The sequence below is a fragment of the Hirundo rustica genome, chromosome 8, assembly GCF_015227805.2.
Source record: "Hirundo rustica isolate bHirRus1 chromosome 8, bHirRus1.pri.v3, whole genome shotgun sequence".
Classification (NCBI taxonomy): domain Eukaryota; kingdom Metazoa; phylum Chordata; class Aves; order Passeriformes; family Hirundinidae; genus Hirundo; species Hirundo rustica.
This window is the reverse complement of record NC_053457.1, coordinates 35,904,310-35,927,394: the sequence shown is the minus strand read 5'-3', so window position 1 is coordinate 35,927,394 and position 23,085 is coordinate 35,904,310. Positions and strand designations below refer to the sequence as shown.

The 23,085-nt window shown below is 35.1% G+C and overlaps 1 protein-coding gene across 1 annotated transcript in view; it reads left to right on the top strand.

The window, feature by feature from the left end:
- Nucleotides 1-22,522, top strand: part of CFAP46 (cilia and flagella associated protein 46) — a 70,836-nt gene extending 48,314 nt beyond the window's left edge. The window contains 21 exon segments of the mRNA XM_040071941.1: nt 155-290; nt 1,005-1,184; nt 1,596-1,784; nt 2,506-2,640; nt 3,529-3,708; nt 4,682-4,849; nt 5,711-5,808; nt 6,492-6,571; nt 6,991-7,142; nt 9,890-10,011; nt 10,380-10,456; nt 11,364-11,528; nt 13,204-13,280; nt 13,838-13,898; nt 13,991-14,026; nt 15,212-15,314; nt 16,519-16,631; nt 18,781-18,862; nt 20,711-20,847; nt 21,388-21,474; nt 22,266-22,522. Coding sequence (XP_039927875.1) covers nt 155-290; nt 1,005-1,184; nt 1,596-1,784; nt 2,506-2,640; nt 3,529-3,708; nt 4,682-4,849; nt 5,711-5,808; nt 6,492-6,571; nt 6,991-7,142; nt 9,890-10,011; nt 10,380-10,456; nt 11,364-11,528; nt 13,204-13,280; nt 13,838-13,898; nt 13,991-14,026; nt 15,212-15,314; nt 16,519-16,631; nt 18,781-18,862; nt 20,711-20,847; nt 21,388-21,474; nt 22,266-22,402 — 2,515 coding nt within the window. The 3' untranslated portion in view covers nt 22,403-22,522.
- The last annotated feature ends 563 nt before the right edge of the window (nt 22,523-23,085 follow it).

Sequence of the window (23,085 nt, the reverse complement as noted above, 5' to 3'; positions counted from 1 at the left end):
AAAGGTATATTTTATCTATAATTAATCTATTTAATAAATTATATATGTTGTTATTATATATGTTCAACAGTGTTGATACCACAAAAATAAGCACTTTCTTATGTAGGTTCTTTTGAGTTCATGGTGTTGTTTTTTGGTTTTTTTTTTTTTTCAGGGTGATTGCCAAGCAGGAAAGGAACAAAAAAGACAAACACAGTCACTACCTAGATGCCTTTAACTTAGCTCAGAGAGCAATATCCAAAACAGAGGAAGTACTTAATAGCATTTGTAGTTTATTTGCATTTAATGAGGTATTGACTTTTTTTCCCCCTTTATTGTGGAAAGGAAACCTAGTTCAGTTGTAATATTCACTCATTCTTGGATTATCTCATTTGGGGCTTCCAGGAATTATCTTCTTGTAATGATAAACATCCTTTGTATATAAAAGGAAAAACAGCATGCCAGAAGAATTTGCAATTGAGAAAGGGATGAAGAAAGGATATGTTTCATCTTTGTCAAGTTTATTTAATTCTGACATTTATCTGATAGCTACAAAAGAAAAATCTGTAAACTTGGAGATATTTTTGATTCGTTAAATACCTTGAAAGTTTAAAATTATTCAAAATGTGTTTCTTCTCAGGAGAAGCAAAAAACATTATTATAAATAAAGAATGTCTGTCTTCAAAATACTGTATTTTGGGTAATGAACGCCTGCAGCCTACTTCACTAGTGTGTATGTAGCATTATTAGATATTATATTTGTACCAGGTACCTAAAACCTGAAAAGCAGAGACCCAGCTGCTCTTTTTCTATGGAATTACTTTGATTGCCTTGTAATATACTTGACATTGAAGTTTTTCTTTTAAATTGCTTAAATATCTTCATTGTAATATTTCTGCTCTATCAAGGTGGTAATGCTAAAATGTTTGTTTCTTTGGTTAAAGGAAATACAACATTCTAACTTCTTATAATGTAAATTTGCAAAAATACTTGAAATTAAAATTCTGTTTTCTTTGGCATTTCAGAGTAAAAATGCTAGTATCCCATTAATGAGACAACTAGCTCTTAGAAAAATAAATCTTGTAGAAATTCTTCTGGATATTTTTCATCTTGTCATTAGTGAGAAAAAGCCTAAAAATGTGGGAGAAGCATCATTTCATGAATTTGTGGAAGAATTCATCATTGAAGATGATGCAATAGAGCAGGTAATAAAAAATATTTAGTCCTGTGATTTGCATAAAGGTATAACAAGGTTTTCCATTGCACAGTTTCTTCCACCACTGAGGAAATGGGTTTGTAGCATGGAGGTTTGTAGCAATGGAGGTTGAAGTGCCTGGTTTTAACCGGCCACCCTCCCCTTATCCCGTGTTTTCCTTGGCACTGGTTGAACTTTGCTTGTGGATTACATTGAATATGGATTACGCAGAATTTTTCTCTAAATCAGTTATTAATGATGTTGTATATCTATTAAAGACAACTCATTTGTAGTTGAAAGTATAATCACATTTAACATATGTTTTTGTATGTGAATATACATGTGTTGTATTTTTTAAAACGTATTTGTCTGTCTGTATGGGGATATATGAGCAAATAAATATAAATATGTGTTTTACCAGGATTGGAAGTATATGAAACGCACCGCAGCTCATATTGCACTGGCTCAGTTAGCAAACATTCAGAATCTTTGTAAAGGCTGTCCTGACATCAAATCCAAATGCCTGTATCTAACTGGGAAAACCCTTCATTTACTGGCCATTAATGTAGATCCTGTATGTTCAGAGATTTACTGGAAGCCAAATATTATGGTATGCGTTCTTTCCTTCAGTGAAATTTATTCTTCTGTGTGAAGTTTATCTGCTATAATATTTTTTCTATATACATTAGTATAAAAGCTGCTCTTTATATAGAGCTAGGCTTTATATACTGCATGCAAGCCGTAATAAAAATGTATGTCCAAATGAGTAATTTCAAAAACATGCTTCTGCCTACATGCTATTCTCATATAGCTAATTTTTAATTTGTTTGTGAGCTATACTAATTACAATATTTTCAAAAGACAGAGAGGAAAATTCTTTGAATGCCTTAAAGGGTGAGTGAGGTATGGTCTCTGAATCCGTGCAATCAAGAAGTATTTATTTGTAGGTTAAAAAGCTTGGGCTTGTAAGTCCCTTTTGTGTTGTAGTAAGAACCCCATGTAAAAAAAGGAGAGTTGGTGGAGACATTAAAAAGTCAGTGATGAATTAAAGTTTTCAGAAGAAATGAGTGGAGGACAAATATGAGAAAGTCAAACTCTTAGAGGTTGTATAGGGGTTCTTTTTTTGTTTATATTGGTCATATTGCCTTCAAAACATACTAAGAAGTTTTCATGGTTGATAGTATTGCTAAATCTCTCACCATGAAGGAATTAAAGTAGTGATTTCTTTTAAGAAGAATTCTGTTTTCACATAAACTTTTATAAAAGAAATGAAGCCTGCCTTACTTAATGAAGTGATTAATTGTTCCTCCTTTTCATACTGTGATGGGTAGGAAGATGCTAAATCAGACATCAGAAAATCTTCCCTGACTTCAGCAGAATGCAGTGAACAGGACACGACAGAGAGATGTTTATCAACTAATACATGGCATAACGATAAGTGTAGGAGGAAAATACAGGAATTAAAGGTATATTTCTTTATGAGCTCGCATTAGAATTTGAGTGCTTTCTTTTTAAGGAATAATAGTCAATTTAGCTTATCAGTTCCGTTTAAACTGATAATGGAAATGTTGTCACAAAAACTTGATCTTAAAAAAGATAAAAATCTACAAAACACCTTACCACAAACAGCTTTCCATCACTCTCTGCTGTGTAGCCTGCTCCTCAGTAGATTGTGTGGGAACTCCTGAATGAGCATACCCAGTTGCTCCTAGAAAGAAATAATTTCTCCTCCAGTGGTTTCCCACTGATAGAGCATGTAGCAACCAGGACTAGATGAGCAGGCAGCTTCTTTCTGCCTCACAGACCTTTTAAGGGAGCATAACATTTTGCAGACTGGGAACAAATAAAGAAATTACTTCTATCACAAAACATTTGTGAAATTCGGTGAGCTGATCTCTGTTAATTAGTACAGTTGAAAGCACACTAGGAATTGGGAACGTACAGTTTGTGTTGCTAGTAAAATCAATACCTGAGATAAGAGATTTGTGGGTAAATTTGGACTAAGTATGGTTAACTGTCCACAGAAACAATTGTATTGATCCTTGGTTCTGAACTGCTCATATTGCCTGGAATTTAAAATCTGTTCTGCTGAGTACACATTTTATAGTAAAAGAAATTTCTGTGTTAAGCCAAATATTTTTTAATGTTTTATAATAAGTGCTGGTGTCTGCTAAAAAATTAATCAGTATTTGCATATTTTGATCACACATTAAGTGCCTTAAAAAGAAAATGCATTAAAATTACTCATTAAAAAACAATATTTATCTTCCCTAACCTGCTATAATTGATGTATGTATCATAAATACTTAATATTAGCCAGTTTTAATATAAAGCTTTCTATTTTTATCATCTAGACACAACAAAGGATGGCTCAGAAGTATCTTTCTCAGTCCAGTGAGGCTTTGCTACAGTCTATGGCTATTGCATTCACTCATAATGTTACTGATATACTGGCTCTTTCTAGTTTGGAAATGGCTGAATGCTTTCGACAGTTGGATCCAATTTCAACTAGCCAGTTTTTGGCACTTCATCAGGTAAGGCAACTAATGTTTATGCTGCTTTTCACTGGGGGGATGTTTGAAGTTGCACAAACTAAACTGTATTTGCATAGTCTGAAAACTGGTCATATAGAACACATGTAGGGTTCTGTGTAAGAGGCAGTGTGTAATATAGGTCAGAAAATATATGATATATTTGCTAAGTTCAGAACATTTGATCAGTGCTCTTTTAACAATTCTGTTGTCTGTTGTATTTCGCCCGAGATTTTTACTGATGATTGCATACATGAAAAAATGTTAATAAATAAATTATTATATTGTCACTAGCAAAGATAAGACATTGCCACAAAATAGAGTTTCATCCCTCCCTAACAAATAATTTTGAAAATGTTTCTCTGGATTTATTCAATCATTACTTTTTCAGTTTACATTCAGTTGGTTGGATTGATACCTGCACAGCCTGGTCCCATAGATGGCTTGAGGGTGTATGTATGTGAATATGTGCCTCCATCAAAGACAAGATGCAGAATGGCTGTTGGGCTTATATTGCTTGCATCAGGAACAAACAACCTATAGTTCTTAGTTCAAAGGACAGGATTAGTGTGTTTGCTGAAAGAAAAGTTTATACACTCTTACTCATTATTTTGCTCTTCATAGAAGTCTGTTGTGTGATACGATGGGTGTCCATTATAACACAGAAACAGAAAAGACAGCTTGCGTGAAAGGCTAAGCTAAAAACACAGTATTTACCATTCCTTGTGGACCTTAGATGATTAAATGCAGGAACCTTGATGATAGATATAGGCAAAGAAATCAATTCCTTCCTTAGTTATTGCCAAAATGTTTACATCAACCTGTAAGAACAAACAGCAGTCTTCAGCTAGTTCATCGCACCTTTCAAGTAAGAGAACTTCTCTTCAGCATAGATATATGTTATAAAAAACATAGTGTATGTATTTATTAATTTTATTTTTGTGAAGGAAAATAAATAGATGTAACAATTTCACAGAGTTGTTCGGTGTCTATGATGCTGAAGAGTATCCTTCTAACTGCTACATCCAACACCAGCAGCTCTCAGCTGGCAGCGTTGCTGCACCTTCAGAATCACTTAAAACAAAACAGAAACACCAGTGATCTTCTAAAATGTGTGGAACAGCAACTGACTGCTAATTCAATGGTAACTTTCTGAGCTACTTATTAGGGGTTTATTTGTATGTTACATAAATGCATACAGAGTGTGCTTGTGTGTGTGCAGGGCATGGGTTGGTGGTTGGTTGGCAGTGCTGAGAGAGCAGTTGGAACTCGTTGGTCTCCAAGGGCTTTTCCAACCTGAACAATTCTGAGATTCCGAGAGCCACCCCCCACATCTTCCACTGCTACCAAAATCTTGCCACGTAAACCAAATACCATTTTATATAGCACTTGTTGGTGAAATGTCTCTAGTAAATATTTTTCAAATATTTGTTTGAAATAATGTTTCTATTAATGTTACTTATAAATGTAATAAATGTTACTATGAATTATTCTACTAATTTCCTTTGCTAATACTTTGCTAGTATTTGATAGCGTTTTAACTTCAGAAATTAAGTAGTGGCCATAAAAGTCGTGTTTTGATGGAGAGTGGACTAAGATACAGTATTTGCAATTTGTTTTAAATAATATTTATATGTTCTGCACTGCACAAAAACTACATGATCATAGAATGGTTGAGATTAAGAAAAAATCTCTGAAGGTCATCTTGTAAACCCCACTGCTCAAGCAAGGGCCATCTAGAGCTTGTTGTCCATGACCATGTTTAGATGGCTTCTGAATTATCTCCAAGAATGGAGGTTCCACAGCCTCCTTGGATAACTTGTGCCAGTGCTTGCTTCCTTCACAGGGAAGCAGTATTTCCTGTTTTTTGGACAGAGCCTACTGTCCTGGCACACCTGCTGAGTGTTTGGGCCTTTAAAGAATTACTATCAATTTTCTAATGAAAGAACTGAGAATGGGGTTTATAAAGTCTGTGAAAATAATAGTATGTTTGAACTATTGACAGGCATGGAGAAACCTCTGTATTCCTGTTGAACATTTTAATATAGTGGATGAATTGCCATCCCTTTTCTACATAGTTATTCTCCAGCATTCAGAAGACAGGTATAAAATTTCATCATTTTGATTTAGCACTGTTTGTTACAAATATAATATTTTTTTTTACCTGGATGAATATTGCCTTTCACTTCTAATTTTGATGGACTTGAATTTTAGGATAATGAACTAATTAATATATAAATAAAACTGCCTGCAGCTCAGTTGTATGTTTTCTGTTCTTTCAATTTCCCTAATTATCTCTTAGATTTCCAGAGGTCACTTAAAAGATTTCAGGCCATTCTTGATATCTTTCACAAATTCTTTTAAGAGTTTCCTGCTTTTATTGCTTATGCTCTTGGAAATGTTAGAAGGGGTCATATTTAGCTTCATAAAGCCACCAATTACTTGATTATTGCAGCCTAATTAGCTGCAATAAACTCATAAATTGAGCTATAGCAACTGACTATGGGAGCATTCACCAATTTTAAAAGTGTTTAACACTTATCATGGAACAAATAGAAATCTACCTTACTGGTTATATAGTAATAGAATTTACCCTACCACTCTCAGTTTGTTCCAGCTAGAATTTGCAGGTTTTTGCACCCAAGGTGGAGATAGTTACTGCATCATGAGAATATTTGTGAGCACATTAAGTTAGAGGGCAGTAATTACTCATCTAATAAATTTGAGTCATATAAACAAGGTTAGGCAGTCAAATAATCTATTCTGCACTTTTCTACTTTCCACAGATCACAGTTGTACAGTTCATTGATTGAGATGCCCGAAGTAAGTACTGCACAACAGAAAGGAAAACTCTCTCAGAGGATGGGTAAGTACCTCTTACTTTTAAGAGACAAAAATCATTGCACTGATGTTATGAGAAGGCTCATATCTTTCACTGTTGCAGTTAGTAAAATTTTAAAATTCTTTTCCAAGTAATTTTAACTCTTCTTAATTATCAAGGAACATAAATTCATGAATATATGTTTCATTATCAGATGTCATGTATCTAGTCAAAATTTATGTAATTTTTGCTTATATTTGAAGGCTGAAGTTGTTACAAATAATAATAGAGTTTTTTCATTGTAAATTTCTGTATATATTTTGTGTTTATTTCTATCTATTAATCTAGATTTTATTTTCAAAGAACATCATGGCTAGAAACTGATGATGTTTGTACAATCATTTGTTCAAGTACAAATATGTCTCAAAAAGACTCTTAAGAGGGTGTTATCCTTCTTTTAATAGTGCAGGCAAAAGTTTCTCGATTTCCTGTGGATCCTGATGTGTTTCGTGTTTTGCTGGAAAAAATGAGTCTTTATAAGCAGCAAAAGATGAAGAATCATCTTAAACAAACTGTTATTCAGAACTTGCAAGACTCTGTCTCCAAAACAGACGTGGTAATATGTTTTATTACTCTATAATTTAAATTGGGTGAAAAACGTGTACTAAAAATACGATAGACATTCTTTATGCGGAATTTTTCAGTTCATTCCAAGTGTGGCATCCCCAATCTTCACAATGACTATATGCTTTGTACTCTGCTTCAAAATTTAGTCTTACTGTGCTATTGTTGCTGTATTAGTCATTCAGGAGCTTTGAAATGTTCAATAGTTTATCAGAATTGAAATTATGCAGTTGAGATCAGTTTACTTGAAAATGTGCCATATTTCAGAGGTCTGCATTTGCATATGTACACTGTCTTTCATATTACATGAAAGTCTCTGCTGTTCCAAGGGGAAAACCAAGATCATAGATTGTAATGATTTAATCTAAATAAAACTACCTTAGCCAAAGATTTATTATTGATTTCCAACACAGAAAAGTTTTCTGTCAGAGCATGCAGTACCTTCTGCAGTGTAGCTCTTTATCTGGGTGCGGTTGATCCAAGTTAGTTAGTCACAAAATTTTGCTTCAAGGACATGTTTTGTTGGAGTCTTAAGTTTGTAGCACAGTCTTAAATTCTAGATGATAAAAGTTTTCTGTAACTGTAACTGTGGGAAGGCTTGGTTCTATAACAACATTATCCGAGTCAGTGAGCACAAGTTGTATAACATGTAGATATTGGAAAAACCTACAACTTTCACACTGTTTATCTCCAAGGTGACAGAAGGTTTTCTACACATGAAATGTACAAGTCTAAATTCTAGCATTTTACTTTTAATTTTGGCTTCATTACAAAAAACTTTGGTTTTTCAACTCTGAAGAAAATTCACTGTTAAATATAGCATTAGCAAAAGCTGGTACAGGCTTATTTTCATTATTAATATAAAGGTAAAAAATACAGATAATATTGAATTTTCTGCACAAGTTTTCATTGTTTTAATTACACTAATTTGGTTTAAGACAATTTGAAGAGATGTACACTCTAAGAGATGTATTTTAAGACAATTTTAAGAGATGCTACACTCCCCTTATAGCTTTAACCAATCCCTTTCCACCAGTAAGGAGAAACAAGTATGAGCAGATATACATGAAAAAATAACAGTTTAAAAAATGGAAGAGCTATAGGCAGAAATAACAGTAATACTCGTTAGTTGCTGAAATCTCATGGACTCCCTGGGAGCAAAGAGGAGCTCACAGTGGTGGAGTGACCCCTTCCCCAGCGTGGGTGTGGAGGGAGGCGAAGGTAAAACGGCATCAACACCCCAGCGTCTCTGCCAGCGGCCGCTGTGCCAGCAAAGGCGGCTGGCACGCTCCGGCGACTGGCACGTGCTCAAGGACTGGAACCTGTCACTTGCCCTTCCTCTCAAGAGGAGATGGCAGGGCAGCTGCCTGGGGAGGCTTGGTGCCTTCCCACCCCGGCGGGCACTGCTGGCAGGCTGGGGTGACCACCCTGAGCCGGGCCACTCTGCTCCTCTTGCTTTGATGCTGGCTGCAGACAGGCACGCATGGAATTTGCCCTGAGGATGTCCAGGACTGTGAAATGTAGCCTCTCAGGAAAAAAACCCCACTCATAGCAATCGTCCAAAAAAACCACAAAAGAAAACCCAAAAGGGGGGAGCCTCCAATTGCACCGCCTCAGCTCTATGGCAAAAGCCAAGAGGCGAGAGAGCTTTGCTTGGGTGACTGACTTTTAGGAGGGACTGTCACTCCCCTGCCCTGTGGTTCTTGTTCCGGGTGCAGGGCCTGAAAGAAACAGTGACAATTTTAGGTACAGATAGATAAAGGATACAATACCTTTAGTTTGGGTTACCCTGGACATTGACAGATTTGGTTCTTGAATTTTAATTCTGTTTTATTCATCATGTTAGCATCTTTCTGTTAAAATACTGAGTATTGCAGATGATTGAAATGTTGATGATCACTTTCTCTTGCCCATGGCCAGCCTTTGTTGTATTGGCAAGTTTGTAAAGATTGCTGTAGTTGGGTAATTAAAAAAAAAAGGTGCTAAGATAGTGTCAGGTTGAACAGGTGAAAAAAACAAGTGGCATAGGTTTTAGAAAAGCATACGCATTAAACTCCCAGACCTTAGGGATGCACCCCATACTGAGCCTTGGATGAGGAGGTCATTCATTAATACCAACACTCTTCACCGTTTAGTTGAGCTTGTTTGTCCAGTTCGGGGATTTGTGTCCAACTACGTTGGATTTTACAATCCTCAGTTTTCAGTGTCTTTCTCTCCTACGTGATTTTATTTTCTCCTTATCTATTTTCTTCATTCTGATTAGTTTTTTCACTAAATTGGCTCCACTGATCTCTCCATATGCTTTCATTTGCTTCTTCCATATTCGTCATGCAGCTTCTGCTCACTTCTCAAAGTTGTCCTTAGGCAATTTCTTCTCATTATTTGGAGAAACACATTAAAATTTCTTTTTGCTGTAGTTTCCTGCCATTCTCCATTGAAATGAAGTATTTTAAATGTCAATAATTAATAATTAATTTTGCTGAAGTATATTAATTGTTTAATAAGTACTAACACCTTCTAGAAATTGTTATGTTAGAGTATTTTGCAAAATGCTGGTACAAAATTGAAATAAAGTAGTTCTGAAACCAACTTCTTATATTTATTTATTCCATTTTATGCTCTTTTGCATTATTTTATTTGGTCTCTGATTTAACGTATTACAGAATTTATATATATAATGGTATTTAACAAGGATGGAGATCGAAAGTATTCTAATTTTTGTTTCTACGTGTGTAATAGATTCCAACAGAGAAAATAGATGATAGTGAGCTTGATTTGACATCAGATTTCTCTGAAATAATAGAAATTATGGAAGACTATCTGAAACCAACACTGTCACAGTTTGGTTTTTCTGCTGTCAGGTAAGATATATTGACTTTGATTATCATTTGTGAAAACACAACTGTGACTCAGGTCCCTCAAATAAAAGAATAGTTTTAGCAAGGATGCCCTCTTGGGTGACTGTTTCATGTCTTGAAAGTGAGTATATTCAGGATATGTCAGACTAAGGGACTGAGCAATATGATAGACTAATGGCCATTTCTGACAAGCACTGTTCTCCAGCTGAAGTTATACTCAAGTTGAAGCTCAGGACGCATCATTATAATTAAACTGTTTAAAGATGGAATTTCTAAAGGACAAGAGGGAGCGTGTCCTTTGTGTAAAATTTCACTGAAACTGAAGCAGAAATTGAGGCTGGTAACATTTTCCACAAATTTCCTTTTCTCAGAGAATCTCAGTGTTCAGCAGCTGAAACAGGAAAAAAGAAAGTGAAAGATAAGGACACCAAACAAGTTGGAATGCAGGGTATGTGCTTCCTTGAGTAGTGTGTGTGTGCATGTATGGACAGATCCTAAGACCCAGTAATTTTAATTTTATTTTAAGCAAGGAGGGGACAAAGGCTTTAGCATTGTTTTTCTTGGTTTTATTTTCTATATCAAGTCAAATATTTCAATATACATTCAAAGACAAATTTAGATGCTGGAGCAATGCTTCTGCATTTATTTAGGGTCTTCCAAACCATACCGTCTGTAGATACCTAAATGAAATGTTTTTATTACAAACCAGTTTTTCAGGAGAAAAGCTAGAATAAAGAACTTCCTTAAGTCAGTAGATCTCTTTGTTTTGTCTTTTCTTTTGCTTTTAGCTTTATGGACCGTCACAGGTTGTTAGCCTGCATACAAGCCTAATGCTACAGTATGTCTCTAAACACATCTGAAGAGTAGTTCTGCAAAAACTGGAGAAATTGTCTCCCATGCATCTGCTCTTTCTCTGTAGAACAGAAATATTGCCATAATAATATTTAGTACTTTTTTCCTAAATAACAGAAACGAATTTTTTGTACAGAACAACGCAGTATTGGATAAGAGTTCCTTTAGAACTCTATTCTGTATAGCCAATCACTGCTGCAGCGATTTTGCATTTGCAAACATTGCTTTCCTGAATGTTTTGCATATACCTGGTCTTGGACCTGGGTTGGTTGGTTATTAATATGGGGATATTTTTCCCTCTAAAGAGTTGGTGCTAACAATTTGAGAACATCTTAAGAGTAATGATAAAAAAAGAAATATTTTTTGTTAATGGACTTAATCCACAGTACAGTGAGGTTCATGTGTCATACAATGGATAAAACTTAGGTTTTTACATCTAATTGCAATTGTTTATATACAGACTGAGAACTAAATCTCAATCATGTTCTGTTCCATCACTTTAGATACACCTGTGGATTTAGGAGTGTGTGTGGTATTACTAGGGGATACATTATTTATGGAATTGCCTTTGGAAGCTCTGAGTGTATTTAAAGAGGAAGGGATAAGTTCTGTTTCCAGAGATTTTTCTCTACAGTTTCTCTACAATCGACTACATTGGACTGAGTCAGGTACTATTAGATACACTTTTTTTTTTCTTTTAGCATAATGATGCATAAGAAAGATACTTAAAAATTTAAATATGAACCGTGGTGTGTATTTTACTGGAAGACAAGCACATGCAGTAGGTTTCCTTCCAGTATTTTAGGTGGACTAGATAGTGCAGTAGGCTTATTTCAGTAATGTACAGGCTGATTTTAGGTGCAGTGGTAGCTAATTTAAAATAACCTTGACACATTAAAGAATTATGTAAAACTCAGTGGAATCTAAAATTTTAAACAAATTTACAAGCATTTTGTTAAAACTTCAAAGCTATTTTCAGCTGCAATGAAAAAAACACAAAGTAGGAATTTACACTTCTGTAATTTTTCTTTATCATTACTATAAGACTTTACTTAAAATACCAAATGTAAAATCTTACTCTGAAATACTTCCCTCTGTAGTTCTTGTGCTACACCTGGGCAAAATCAAATCCCCACAGGCTTTATGAACTTTCCCTACTGCTGACACTTATACCCTACATAAACTCTTCAGCAAAATGAGGTTAAGTAAGGTAGTTGGACAGTTGGTAAACTTCTCCTTATGGCATCTCACAACTCATTTCTTAGATCTAGAAGTGAGGGATAAATGCAGGTGTTAAGCCATTCCTGTATGAATCAAAGACACCTTCTATTAATGAAGTTTGAAGTTTAAAATTTTAAGCTGCATTTTTCTCACATGTAGAGAAAACTACATAAAATTATTAAAACTAGCTTGTCCAAGATAAAAAATAGACCAAGTATAGAAAATCTCACTCTGTACCATGAAAGTATGCTGTTCTGGAGAGGTTCTTGTATTGTGTCCATAGCTGTAATATTTAGCCTCCAGTACAACCTGTTCTCTGTTTTTCCATTTCACTTCTTTCGAAAGGAAAAGAATTGTAAGCAATCTGAGATTAAAATATTTTCAGTTTACATACTGTTACAGGCCTTTCATAAATACAAGTTTTAGAACATGTAGGGGTTTTTGTATTTCTTTTTTTTTCCACTTTTTTCTGAGTGGAACTTCGTCTCTGTTCTTGTAATTATGACAGAGGCCACTGAGTGAGGGAACATGAGCAATATTATATTAATGCGTATGTCAAGATTCCATGAACTCCCAGGGCACTCAGTGATGACTGGCTGAGATGAATTCTGGGTGATATTCATATATGCAGTGAGAATCATAAGACAGTTTCCTGTGCTTTTTAAAATGCCCTTCAAGAAATAAAAAATCTAATTCAAATATGAAACTTCCTTTTTCCTTTAGACCTCTGTGTATCCCAGAGAAACTTCAGTTATTATATTAACATCAGCCATTAATAGATACGGTAAATGACTTAAAAATGATCACTGTTCTACTCTATCCAATATTGGCGGTATAATGAAGCATTTTCACATCTAAGGGAACTCCTCCTCGTTTTCCACTTTAAAGCCTTTATTTTTAGGCAAGAGGGTTTGGGTAATGTCCTTACCTTGCTGCAAGGAAGTTTTGAGATGGATTTTTATTTTTTTATTTCAATCTGTTGTTATTATTTTTATTATTACTACTAGTAGTACTATTACTACTACTACTTCATCATATTAAATACATACAGTCAGTCCTTCAAGGACACTTATTTGCTAAAACTGCCTGTATATTAATATTTTTTTCTTTTCTTTTTCACAGAAACTGAATTTAAAAAAAAAATTGAAGTATCTAAAGAAAAAAAACCAAAAGCTCAACAGAAAAAGAATGTCCAAATGGTGAACTTTCCACATTTTTGTAAATAACCAGAGAACTTGCATAGAAAAGTGTGGAAGTGGATTTCATAGAAGTTCCTTATGTGTGCTAGAATTCTGAAATGGAATGAATGTCACATAAGTCCATAAGAATCTTGCTTCCTGTTGATTTTGCAAGGAGTTTTTCTTTGTAAAATAATGCTTTATAAATGGGACATATTTAATAACCCACAAAGGAAGTTGCTTAAAGTTACTGAAAATAATTTCTGGAACAAAATACTGTATTTTATATAGAGAATAGATATGTTTTTATAAATCTATATTTATATTTGCATATATATCTATATATGTGCACACGTGTATATATGTGTAATATATGTATATGCATTGTAGATAATGCAGAATAGTTTATTAATTTCCACTGACAGTTGAGTACCATGGTGCTTTTAAACCCAGATTCAAAAGTTCATTAGTGGTTTAACGTGTCTTTCTCTTAGTTGTTTGACACAAAGAATGCAATGCTGTTAGTATTTAATTGAAACTTTACCACATAAGAGAATATGTATTCTTTTTAATTGTAGGCACCAATTAATCGGGATCTGCATTCTAATTTCTTGCCTGTTGATACACGTAATTTAAAATGTATCCTTTCACAACCTATTGGCTAAGTGCATTAGCTAAATTTCCATCTTTTGTTGTTTGAATAACGTTGTTTGTGATTAACTGTTTGTCAGATATTGTGGACCCCTATAATGAAGGAAGAGAAGCAGGTAATATATATTAAAGGATATTTTATTCATGTTCTACCCATGGAATTTAGAATTGTTTTGTACCAAAAATTGAAGTCATGACATCAAGGTGTTGGCAAAAAAGCATTCTTTTTCATCAGGAGTGCTTTCATCATTCAGCACAGCTTATCACCTGTAAATGGTGCATCTGTAAGACAGTATAACATTTCATGGAGGTTTTTAGTTAAATCACAGAAAGACAAACTGGTTTGGGTTGGAAGAGACCTGTAGGCTCATCTCATTTCCCCCCCACCGCAGGTAGGGACACCTCCCACTGTCCCAGGCTGCTCCAGCCCCAGTGTCCATCCTGGCCTTGGGCACTGCCAGGGATCCAGGGGCAGCCACAGCTGCTCTGGGCACCCTGTGCCAGGGCCTCAACACCCTCCAGGGAAGAATTTCTTCCTGATACCTAACCTAAACCAACTATGTTTCAGTGTGAAGCCATTCACCCTTGTCCTGTCACTCCATGCTCTTGTAAGTAGTCTCTCTCCACCTGTCTTGTTGGCTCCCTTCAGGCGTTGCAATACTTTTTAAGTCTAAACACAATGGAAAAGAAGCTACAGAACAATCAGTAGCATAACAGAATGTGTCTCTATGTGTTAGCAGTTGTCCTTCACAGCAGATCAATATAAAACAGTTTATGTGCTCAATGTCTTGACTCTGGAGTGTATTTTTAACTTAGACTAATAGAAAAATGTTGTCAAAAGGAGAAAATTTTTTATCATTCAATGTTTATCATTAAATCTCTTGGAGAAAAGAGGTGGTTTTAGAGTCTTGTTTTCTGAAATTAGGGCTCTGGAAACTCAGTTTATCAGCCCACTTAAGTCCTCTCTGAGCCTCTGCAACAGAACCGTATGAGCAGTACTGGTTTTCAATGCTTTTTTCAGGGTATTTAATTTTTTTTCTTTGTGTCCTTAACCTGCCTACCAAATATTCCTTGTTCATTATAAAAGACATCTTTCAAATGGGCATCCCAATTTTACTCTGAAAATGCCACAATTGTTTTAATTTTAAAAGCCAGACTTAGGTTTCAAAAAAATGTGAAATCTATTGATGACCTAAACCACCCTAAATATGATAGTGTCATTTTAAAGTTATTGAAATTGAGATTGTCCAATGTACTTTGTAGTATATTACAATCATAATGATGAAATTCTGTTTTTACAGAAACTTCAAGTCCTTCCCAAAAAATACAGAAAATACTAGAAAAATACCATGACCTATTTAAACTGCAGTGGGAAGGTGTCATTGGCAATATATGTTCTCCAAGGTATGTAATATTCTATCAGCTTTCCTGTTTAATCCGTATTTCTTGTTTAAAATTATGCCTATTTCCAGAGACTTTGTTAATAAAATATGGTCACATTTTGCTGAGCTGATAAACACAGAGCAAACCATTGTTGTTGTATCGAACACAGATCTAGGTTTGTAGACAGAATCTTTTAGAGATCTGAAATAAAGTGCCACAAAGTGATTTAGCCAGGTTGGTTTTGTCAGAGTTGCTGTATATGTAAATAATCTAATTTTGATAGTCTTCTGGTTCAGTCTTTGATGAATACACATCTGTGAGCATAAGTGTAGTTTCTGGCTTTGCTCATAATTGTTTGTAAATCCAAGTGGTAAAACCACAGCATCTCCATGCACCTTCAGTCAACTGTAAGTGAGAGCACAGATTTCAGGAGCAGGGTAGTGAAGGTACATCACACAGTTTCCAATTTGAAACATTGATCATGAAGCTAATACCGTTTTATGGAGTCTACTCATTAACACACTTCATTCTTTATAAAAATGCTTTACTTTTAAAATCATGGCCATAAAGGAATAAAAGGGATCTCAAGAGGTCAATCAGTGACAAACCTTGTGAGACAACATGGCCATCACTGGACCTTCCTTCTTGTCTGCTAGTTTAGCAGTCAGTCCATTGGGTTTTTCTCTGCTTAGTTAATACCACTGAGCAGGTACTGTAGTATTTTTTCATAACAATTGCAAAGATTGGTATTACCAATTTGCCATTTTTGCTGCCAGATAGCCTGATTATGCACATCTCTTTTCAAAAACTAATTGCTCATGTCCTGGTGGGTATATACACAACTACTCCCTTTGACTGTTAGACAAATACTGTATTTTAAAGCTGTACAATACATACAGCAATGATTTTTTGTTTTGGTTTGGTTTTTTTTGATTGTGAGGCTGGTATTTATCTAAAAATGCACTATGTCTTTTGCTCACTATGAGATGTTACTGAGTAATCATTTTAATACAAGAGCATAGTATTAATAATCCATATGAGTTATTAGACTTCTCACACAATTCTGTCGCCATGTTTGTCTCCTTGCTTTGCATGCTGGCTTCTGTTATAATTATTCCTGGAGTAAATAGCGCTGAAGTATTTGCTATGGATAATTTCTGAAAAGTATTCTTGTCAAACAGTAACATGAAAGTAACTTCCTTTCTTTTTTCTTCCTTCCTTCCAGCCAAGCTAAATGGGAGCAGCTGCTGACAAACTGTAGTGCATTTCTGTTCTGTGGGATGGAGAGATTCATGTCTCATGTGTTGCTTGATTGTTTGGTTGCTATGAACATCCCAAGTAAGATAAGCAAATTGAGAAGTATTTTTAATTACTCCAACTTTTATTTCTAGATGTGTCATACTGTATCATTATTGCAATATTAATGTTGCCAGTTAAGGGCTTTTTTCTAGAACCAGGGTTTTCTAGTCAGAAAACCTTTGTATTAAGTAGGTTTTATTCTGTTGCACAGTTTTCTTGTTAATCCTCACAAATAAGCTTAGTCCTTCTTTGCTTCCACGTCTTGGAATTTCTTAGGTTTCAAAAGTTAAATCATCATCTAATGGTTTTCTTTGGAATTTAGTACTTGATTGCAAGATATATTTTAATGGTAAGAACAACCTCTGCAGTGCCACTTCAAAATTCATAAGTCTCTGCTGAGGCAAGCAAGAATTGTCCATCAAGGCTGAGTTAATGCTGAAGGATTACTCTGGTATTACAGAGCATTTGTAGGCTCTGAGAAGGTATTTTTTTCTGTTTCTTCACAACTAATTAGTCTTCCTGTTGTAGTATAATGCTCAGATTCAGGACTGGTTTTTCAGATCCACAATCTTCCTTTCTCCTCCTTTTTTCCTTGTACATCTGGAAGGGGCTTGATTTCAGAATTGTGCTGAATTTGGCAGGGTAGCTATATTGTGTTGAGATATGAAAGTGAGAAAGAGAGTACACATCAGATTGTGAAGCCCTGAAGAGCAACAGGAAGCTTCTTCATGAAGCTTTGATTTTAAAAGTGATTTTAAAAGCTATATGTAAATACTACAAGAAATAAGAAAATGTATTTTCTATATACATGGATCATGTCTGAGGAGGATGTTCCAGATATCCATTAACCAGATATTTACAGGTCTGGCAGCTTTTGGAAAGTTGTTAAACCTCGCCCTTTGTCCTACTCTTAAAATATACCAGGATTAAGTCTGTCTGACACTTCTGAAAGCTCTAACCTAGACCAAATATTAAGTATTCAGTTTGGCCATTTACATGGTAAAATAAAAATATGTAATTGGTAAATCTGAGCATGAGACCAGTCTGACAAAGAGAATGCAGTGGTTTAGCAAATCGTGAAATGCAAGATTATGATACAAATTAACCTTGCTTTATGTGGGATGTAATTTGGGAAAATCTAGTGGAAGATACATTTCAGGGAAAATAATTAATCATTGATAAGTTAAGTTATGACTGCTTAAGGGACAGAGTTACAGAGCAGACTCAAGAGATGGATCACAATTTAGAAAACGTACCCTTGCTAGTGTTAAAACGCCCCAAGGTCTGTATAGGGGTAGCTATACAGGAGTGTCACGTGAAAGTTGTGTGAAATAATTTTCCACTCTATGTAGTATTCCAAGGGGCTCAACTGGAGAAGAATATCAACCACATTGAGTAAGTTACTGGTGGAGAACATTAGGAGTGGTCAGAAGGCTGTACCACAGCTTGCGTGCTTAGTTTTATGAATAAATATATATGTGCATTGATATGTTTATATGCATTTTAAACATACTTTCAGAGGAAAGATTGACATATTGAGAGGAGACATGATAAAAGTTTTAAGTGTGTTAAAGACTTTCTAGTCAGAAAAGTAATTTACTTCTCATCTGCTTGGCTTAGGAGGATAAGTAACAGATTTAAGCTACAGCAAACCAAACAATAGGGAAAACCTTTTAATTCTGAGATTATTCTGAGTTATTTCACTGGAGACCTTTAAGGAAAATCGGCATGTTAGGGATGTAACTTGGTTGTGAGTTGTGGAGAGGAGCTGTTGTTCAAAAAAATGTCAATACCTGCATACCATAAACTCCTCCAAGAGTTCATAACTACTAAGTTGGGTGACACACGTCATTGGCTGTAATAAGATGACATTGTGGACTTCATTCCCAATTGACACAGGAAAAAAAAAAAAACAACTGCAAAACACTATGGAAAAGTGTAGCAAAATTACATGAAATAATGCTAGGATGATTTTATTAGAGTGCATTTACATAATATTTGACAATTGCTGCTGAAATACGTAGATTTTGTGGTTTAGACTATGTTCAAGAAAGTAAGTAACTTACAAAAGACCTAATTTACTTTTAATTAATTATTATACTGGGCGCTGTTATTAGTGCAAATACTATATTTTTTTTAGTGCAAATTTTTATTTTTTTTTAGTGCAAATTGCTGTATTTTTTTCCAGAATGCCGTTTGGTGATTCTTCTGGATCTGGTACGATCACAGCAAAGTTACCAAAGAATTACAAACTCTGATATCCACAAAAGGTAGATGAATTAAATTTCAGACAAGTCCATGATAAGGCAGATTATTTCAAAGCCAAGTTAAAATTTTGAGTTATGAATATTATCCTTTACTTCTGCAAGTAAAAGAGCTTCTTTATAGGATTAAATAGGATGAAAGCTCTATTAGAAGGCAGTGATAAGAAAGTATGATACAGAAACATTACACATACCTCACAAGTCTGAGAGCAAGATTCTCAAAGTGTTCTAGTTGAATGTTTGAAATTTTCCTTTAACAGATAAACTGCTAAGCGTCCCTCTGAGGGGTCATACATGGAAAAGTTTAATAATCCAACAGATTTGTATTTAAATAATTTTTATGGCATATTAAATAACCTGTTCAGAATTTTTAATGTTAATGGCAGCTTTTTTAATCTTTAAAGGCAGTTCAGTATTTTCGTTGTTTTTAAGTTGACAGCTGGTAGAGTTTACATTCTTTTATTGCATGTGTATTATGAATTCTAGACAGATGCCACAGTGTCCTAATTTCATTCATTATTTAGTCCATGTTGAATTTTCGGATAAGTTGATCATCCTCTTGATGGATGGGATGCCTTGCAGAGGGATGTAGACAGATTGGAGCATTGGGCAATCTCCAGTGACATGAAATTTAACAAGAGCAAATGACAGCCTCTTCACTGGTGACAAAGTAATGCAGGACGCAAGTGTCAGCTTGGGGAGGGGTGGCTGGACAGCAGCCCTGCAGAAAGGCACTTCAGGCTGAGCCAACACTGTGCCTGGGCAACAAGTGGGCAAAGCACGTCCTGAGGACATAAATACCTCTTGACTTTTCTAATTATTCATTCCATGAAGAAGAAATAGAAAAAAAATTCTAAAAATACTGGTTAATTGGTGCAACAATGCATAAGTTAAATCCGGTTGTGTGTAAGATAGGTTATACACACATCTACATATGTAAATATGCAGGTGTCTGAGTATATAAACGAACACCTGGGGTTTTTTTGATACCCTTTTTGATCCCAAACAACCATTTCCTAAAGTAAACCAAAACACAATTCCTTTAACTAGTTTTTCAAACTCAAAAATTTTGAAGTCTCAGTTTAATAGTTTGGTGGATTTATCAATAAGATAAATTTTTGTTTAAGTCCAAAAGCTTCCTGAAAATTTAACATAACATTCATTTAAAAATGAGTCACATAAACTCCATAGACAATCTGACAGCATCTCCCCAAAAGATTGCAGAAAACTTTAATTATCATCTTTTGATAAAGTTACTATGAAAAGCAGATCTGAATAAAACCAAAATGCAACCTTCTGTTTACTGCAGTTTCAACCTTAGAGTATCACTCCCCTCTTATTACTAAAATAAATATGCCAAAGATACTTAGTGAAATATTCAGCAGTAAAAACTCAAATCCCACATTGCACGTGATTTGCTTTCACGCCTCCAAATCAACACCATACTTAGGACAAAGAACAAGGTTTCAGTTCCTGCAGTATTTTATGTCTAAACGTGTTTTTTCACACCTGATTCCCAATATTTTGACTGTCTTATAAAAGGTATTCTGCAGTGTTTTGTAAAAGTTAGCTCCTTTCAGATTTCCAGAGACATCCAGAATTGTGGTAATGACAGAGAGTAAAACCCATGGCAGAACTGTATCATGAGAAAATGGAGAGAGAAGGTTACCTGAATTCATTGTGTTAAATCCAAAGTGCTGTATGAATGTTAGAAAACACTTGATGCTCAGCATACAAGAAAATGCACTCTGACATTCTTTCTCCTTCTATTAAAAAGTGTTGCATATTGGCTATATTTTTTATATATTATGTACATTTTTCTTCTATTGATCTCATAATTATGATCTTTTTTAGCTGTCTACGTATTGCTCTAGAAAGACCAACAGAGACAGCAATGCTTCTAAGCCTGACAGGTGTTGGCTGTATAATAGCCACCCAGTGGTACACGAGCTTGGAGGAGAATGCAGAAAGGCTGGAGACCTTGTTTGAGAGTAAGTGTTTGTGTTTTGTGTTTGTGATTTGTGTTTGTCCCGGCCTGCGTGCGCATTGCTACAGACACTCGTGGTGCGCATTGCTACAGACACTCGTGTGTGTGCACTCAGGGACTGTGTGTATCCGACTGTCTCCTGTCTCTTCTTTCTTGGCTTCTTACCAAATTCTGCCAGGAGTTTCCATAGGAGGTGAACTGCATGTGGGAGCCACTGTGTGCTTGACAGGTTGATCTTTCATACAGAACAGTAACCTACTTAAAACACACTTGGTGGGGTGTTTGTTTGTGGTCCTATGGTAAGAAGAGTATTTGTGTGCTGAGAGGCAGTGCCCTAGGACATGGCCATCTGCAATGACATCAACTACGGGGAAAAAAAATCCCCTGGATTTAACTTACATTTGCACAGATACATTGTTTAAATCTGTAAATATACTGTTTTTCATTAAGTTTTAAATATGAAAGCACCAGGCTCTATGATTGATATTTTCTTATTTTTCAAGACTTTCGTGAAAAACTCACAGAAACTAATATTTCTTTCCAGATCTGCTGAGCTTTGGTAAAATGACTGGGCAGACAGTTCATGTTCTTCAGAAAAGCAGAAATCACAGGAAAAGGGATTCCATTAAAAGTAAGAATTAAAAGGCTTAGTATGAAAGACTGGCCATAAAAACTAACTAGAACCTTTAGCTAGGTAGTTCACGGGTATAAGTGAAACCTTACAGATGAGCTAATAAAATTTTCTCTGAAACCTCCTAAAAGAGCTGAGAGTTGGAAGACCACTGATACAATATCATACTTCGAGTAGCTATAGTTTATATAAATAAAATTTTGGGGAGGCTTTGATATAGCTGTCCAGAAGCTAAAATTTCTTCTCCACCAAACAAATAAAATAGTGTTTTATGTCGTGCTCCTGATGTACCTCAGGTGCACAACATAAACAGAATAAGTGGTATGGGATTATAAACTGCAAAAGATCAGTAGGATCTGCAGTGGTTTTAGACAGTCTGCATTGTACAAGGCATTCTAGACATAAGAAATATCTGGCATCCTGTTGGAGAGGGGGTAGAACTTCTGAGTAAAACAATTTCTAATATACTGTCTGTAAAATTATACTGCTATTTTTCAGTGTACGGGACTTACCTTTTAAAATAAGTTTTGATAAAATAAATTTTACTTATAGCTTGCACTGTAATAGAATTGAAGAGAGAAAGAACTCAGATCAGAAATATTCCCTAGTTTTTTGTTTTTCTTTTTCAGAAAATGCTTCTTCAACATAGTGACAGTTGTTAATATTTTTAAAAGAATTTAAAAGAACTACAAGTATTAATCAAAGGGAAGATGCGTTAAATTACGGCACTTACAGCATTCTTATGTTTAGTCATATTCAAAAATAACAAAGTTTTTAATATATTTTTATAGTGGAAGCAGATTCTCACAACTCTTCTGGAGACAAAATAGAAGAGCAGACTGCTTGTGCTTCCTCAGATATTCCTGCAACTCATCCATCATCTTTTAATTGTGTGCTCTATGGTTTACCCAACGTAATTCCAGTGTAATTTGTGTCAGTCTTTTCATGCTAGGTGTACCTACACTGATCTAAAGAGAGGTGAGATTAAGAAAATGTACATATTGCTGATTTCTGTTTCAGATGTAAGCAGTTTGATATTAGAATAAGTGTTAGGAAAATAGAATATTAGTTCAGAAATTTCAGTTAGTGCTGTAAGGTTTTTTTAACTTTGTGAATCCTTTAAAAATTTGGTAAGTACCAACATATTTTAAAGAAAAGTGTGTGTGTATGTATATATATATATATATATATACACACACACACTAGCTAGTATTTTTCAGCCTTGATGCTTGAATGGAATTGGAATGTATCAATGTTAGTGCTTCTGTTTGGAAAAACATTTCCTTGATGTATTTTATTTTCACATGGGTGATTCATCAGGAACATACGTAAAAAATTTACCAAGTGACTTTATTCTGAATGAACTGATCTTTTTATATGGAGGTAGTTGTAGAATTAGAAAACAAGTTAGTGTTCAATAAAAAGGTTAATAATTTTTGCTTTATTTTCCTGTGTTTTTCCTTAATAACATTCCCAACATAATTCTTTCCCAATCTCCCACCCAGCCCTGCCCTCTGGCAGTGGGAGCCATTCCCTGTGTCCTGTCCCTCCATCCCTTGTCCCCAGCCCCTCTCCAGCTCTCCTGGAGCCCCCTCAGGCCCTGCCAGGGGC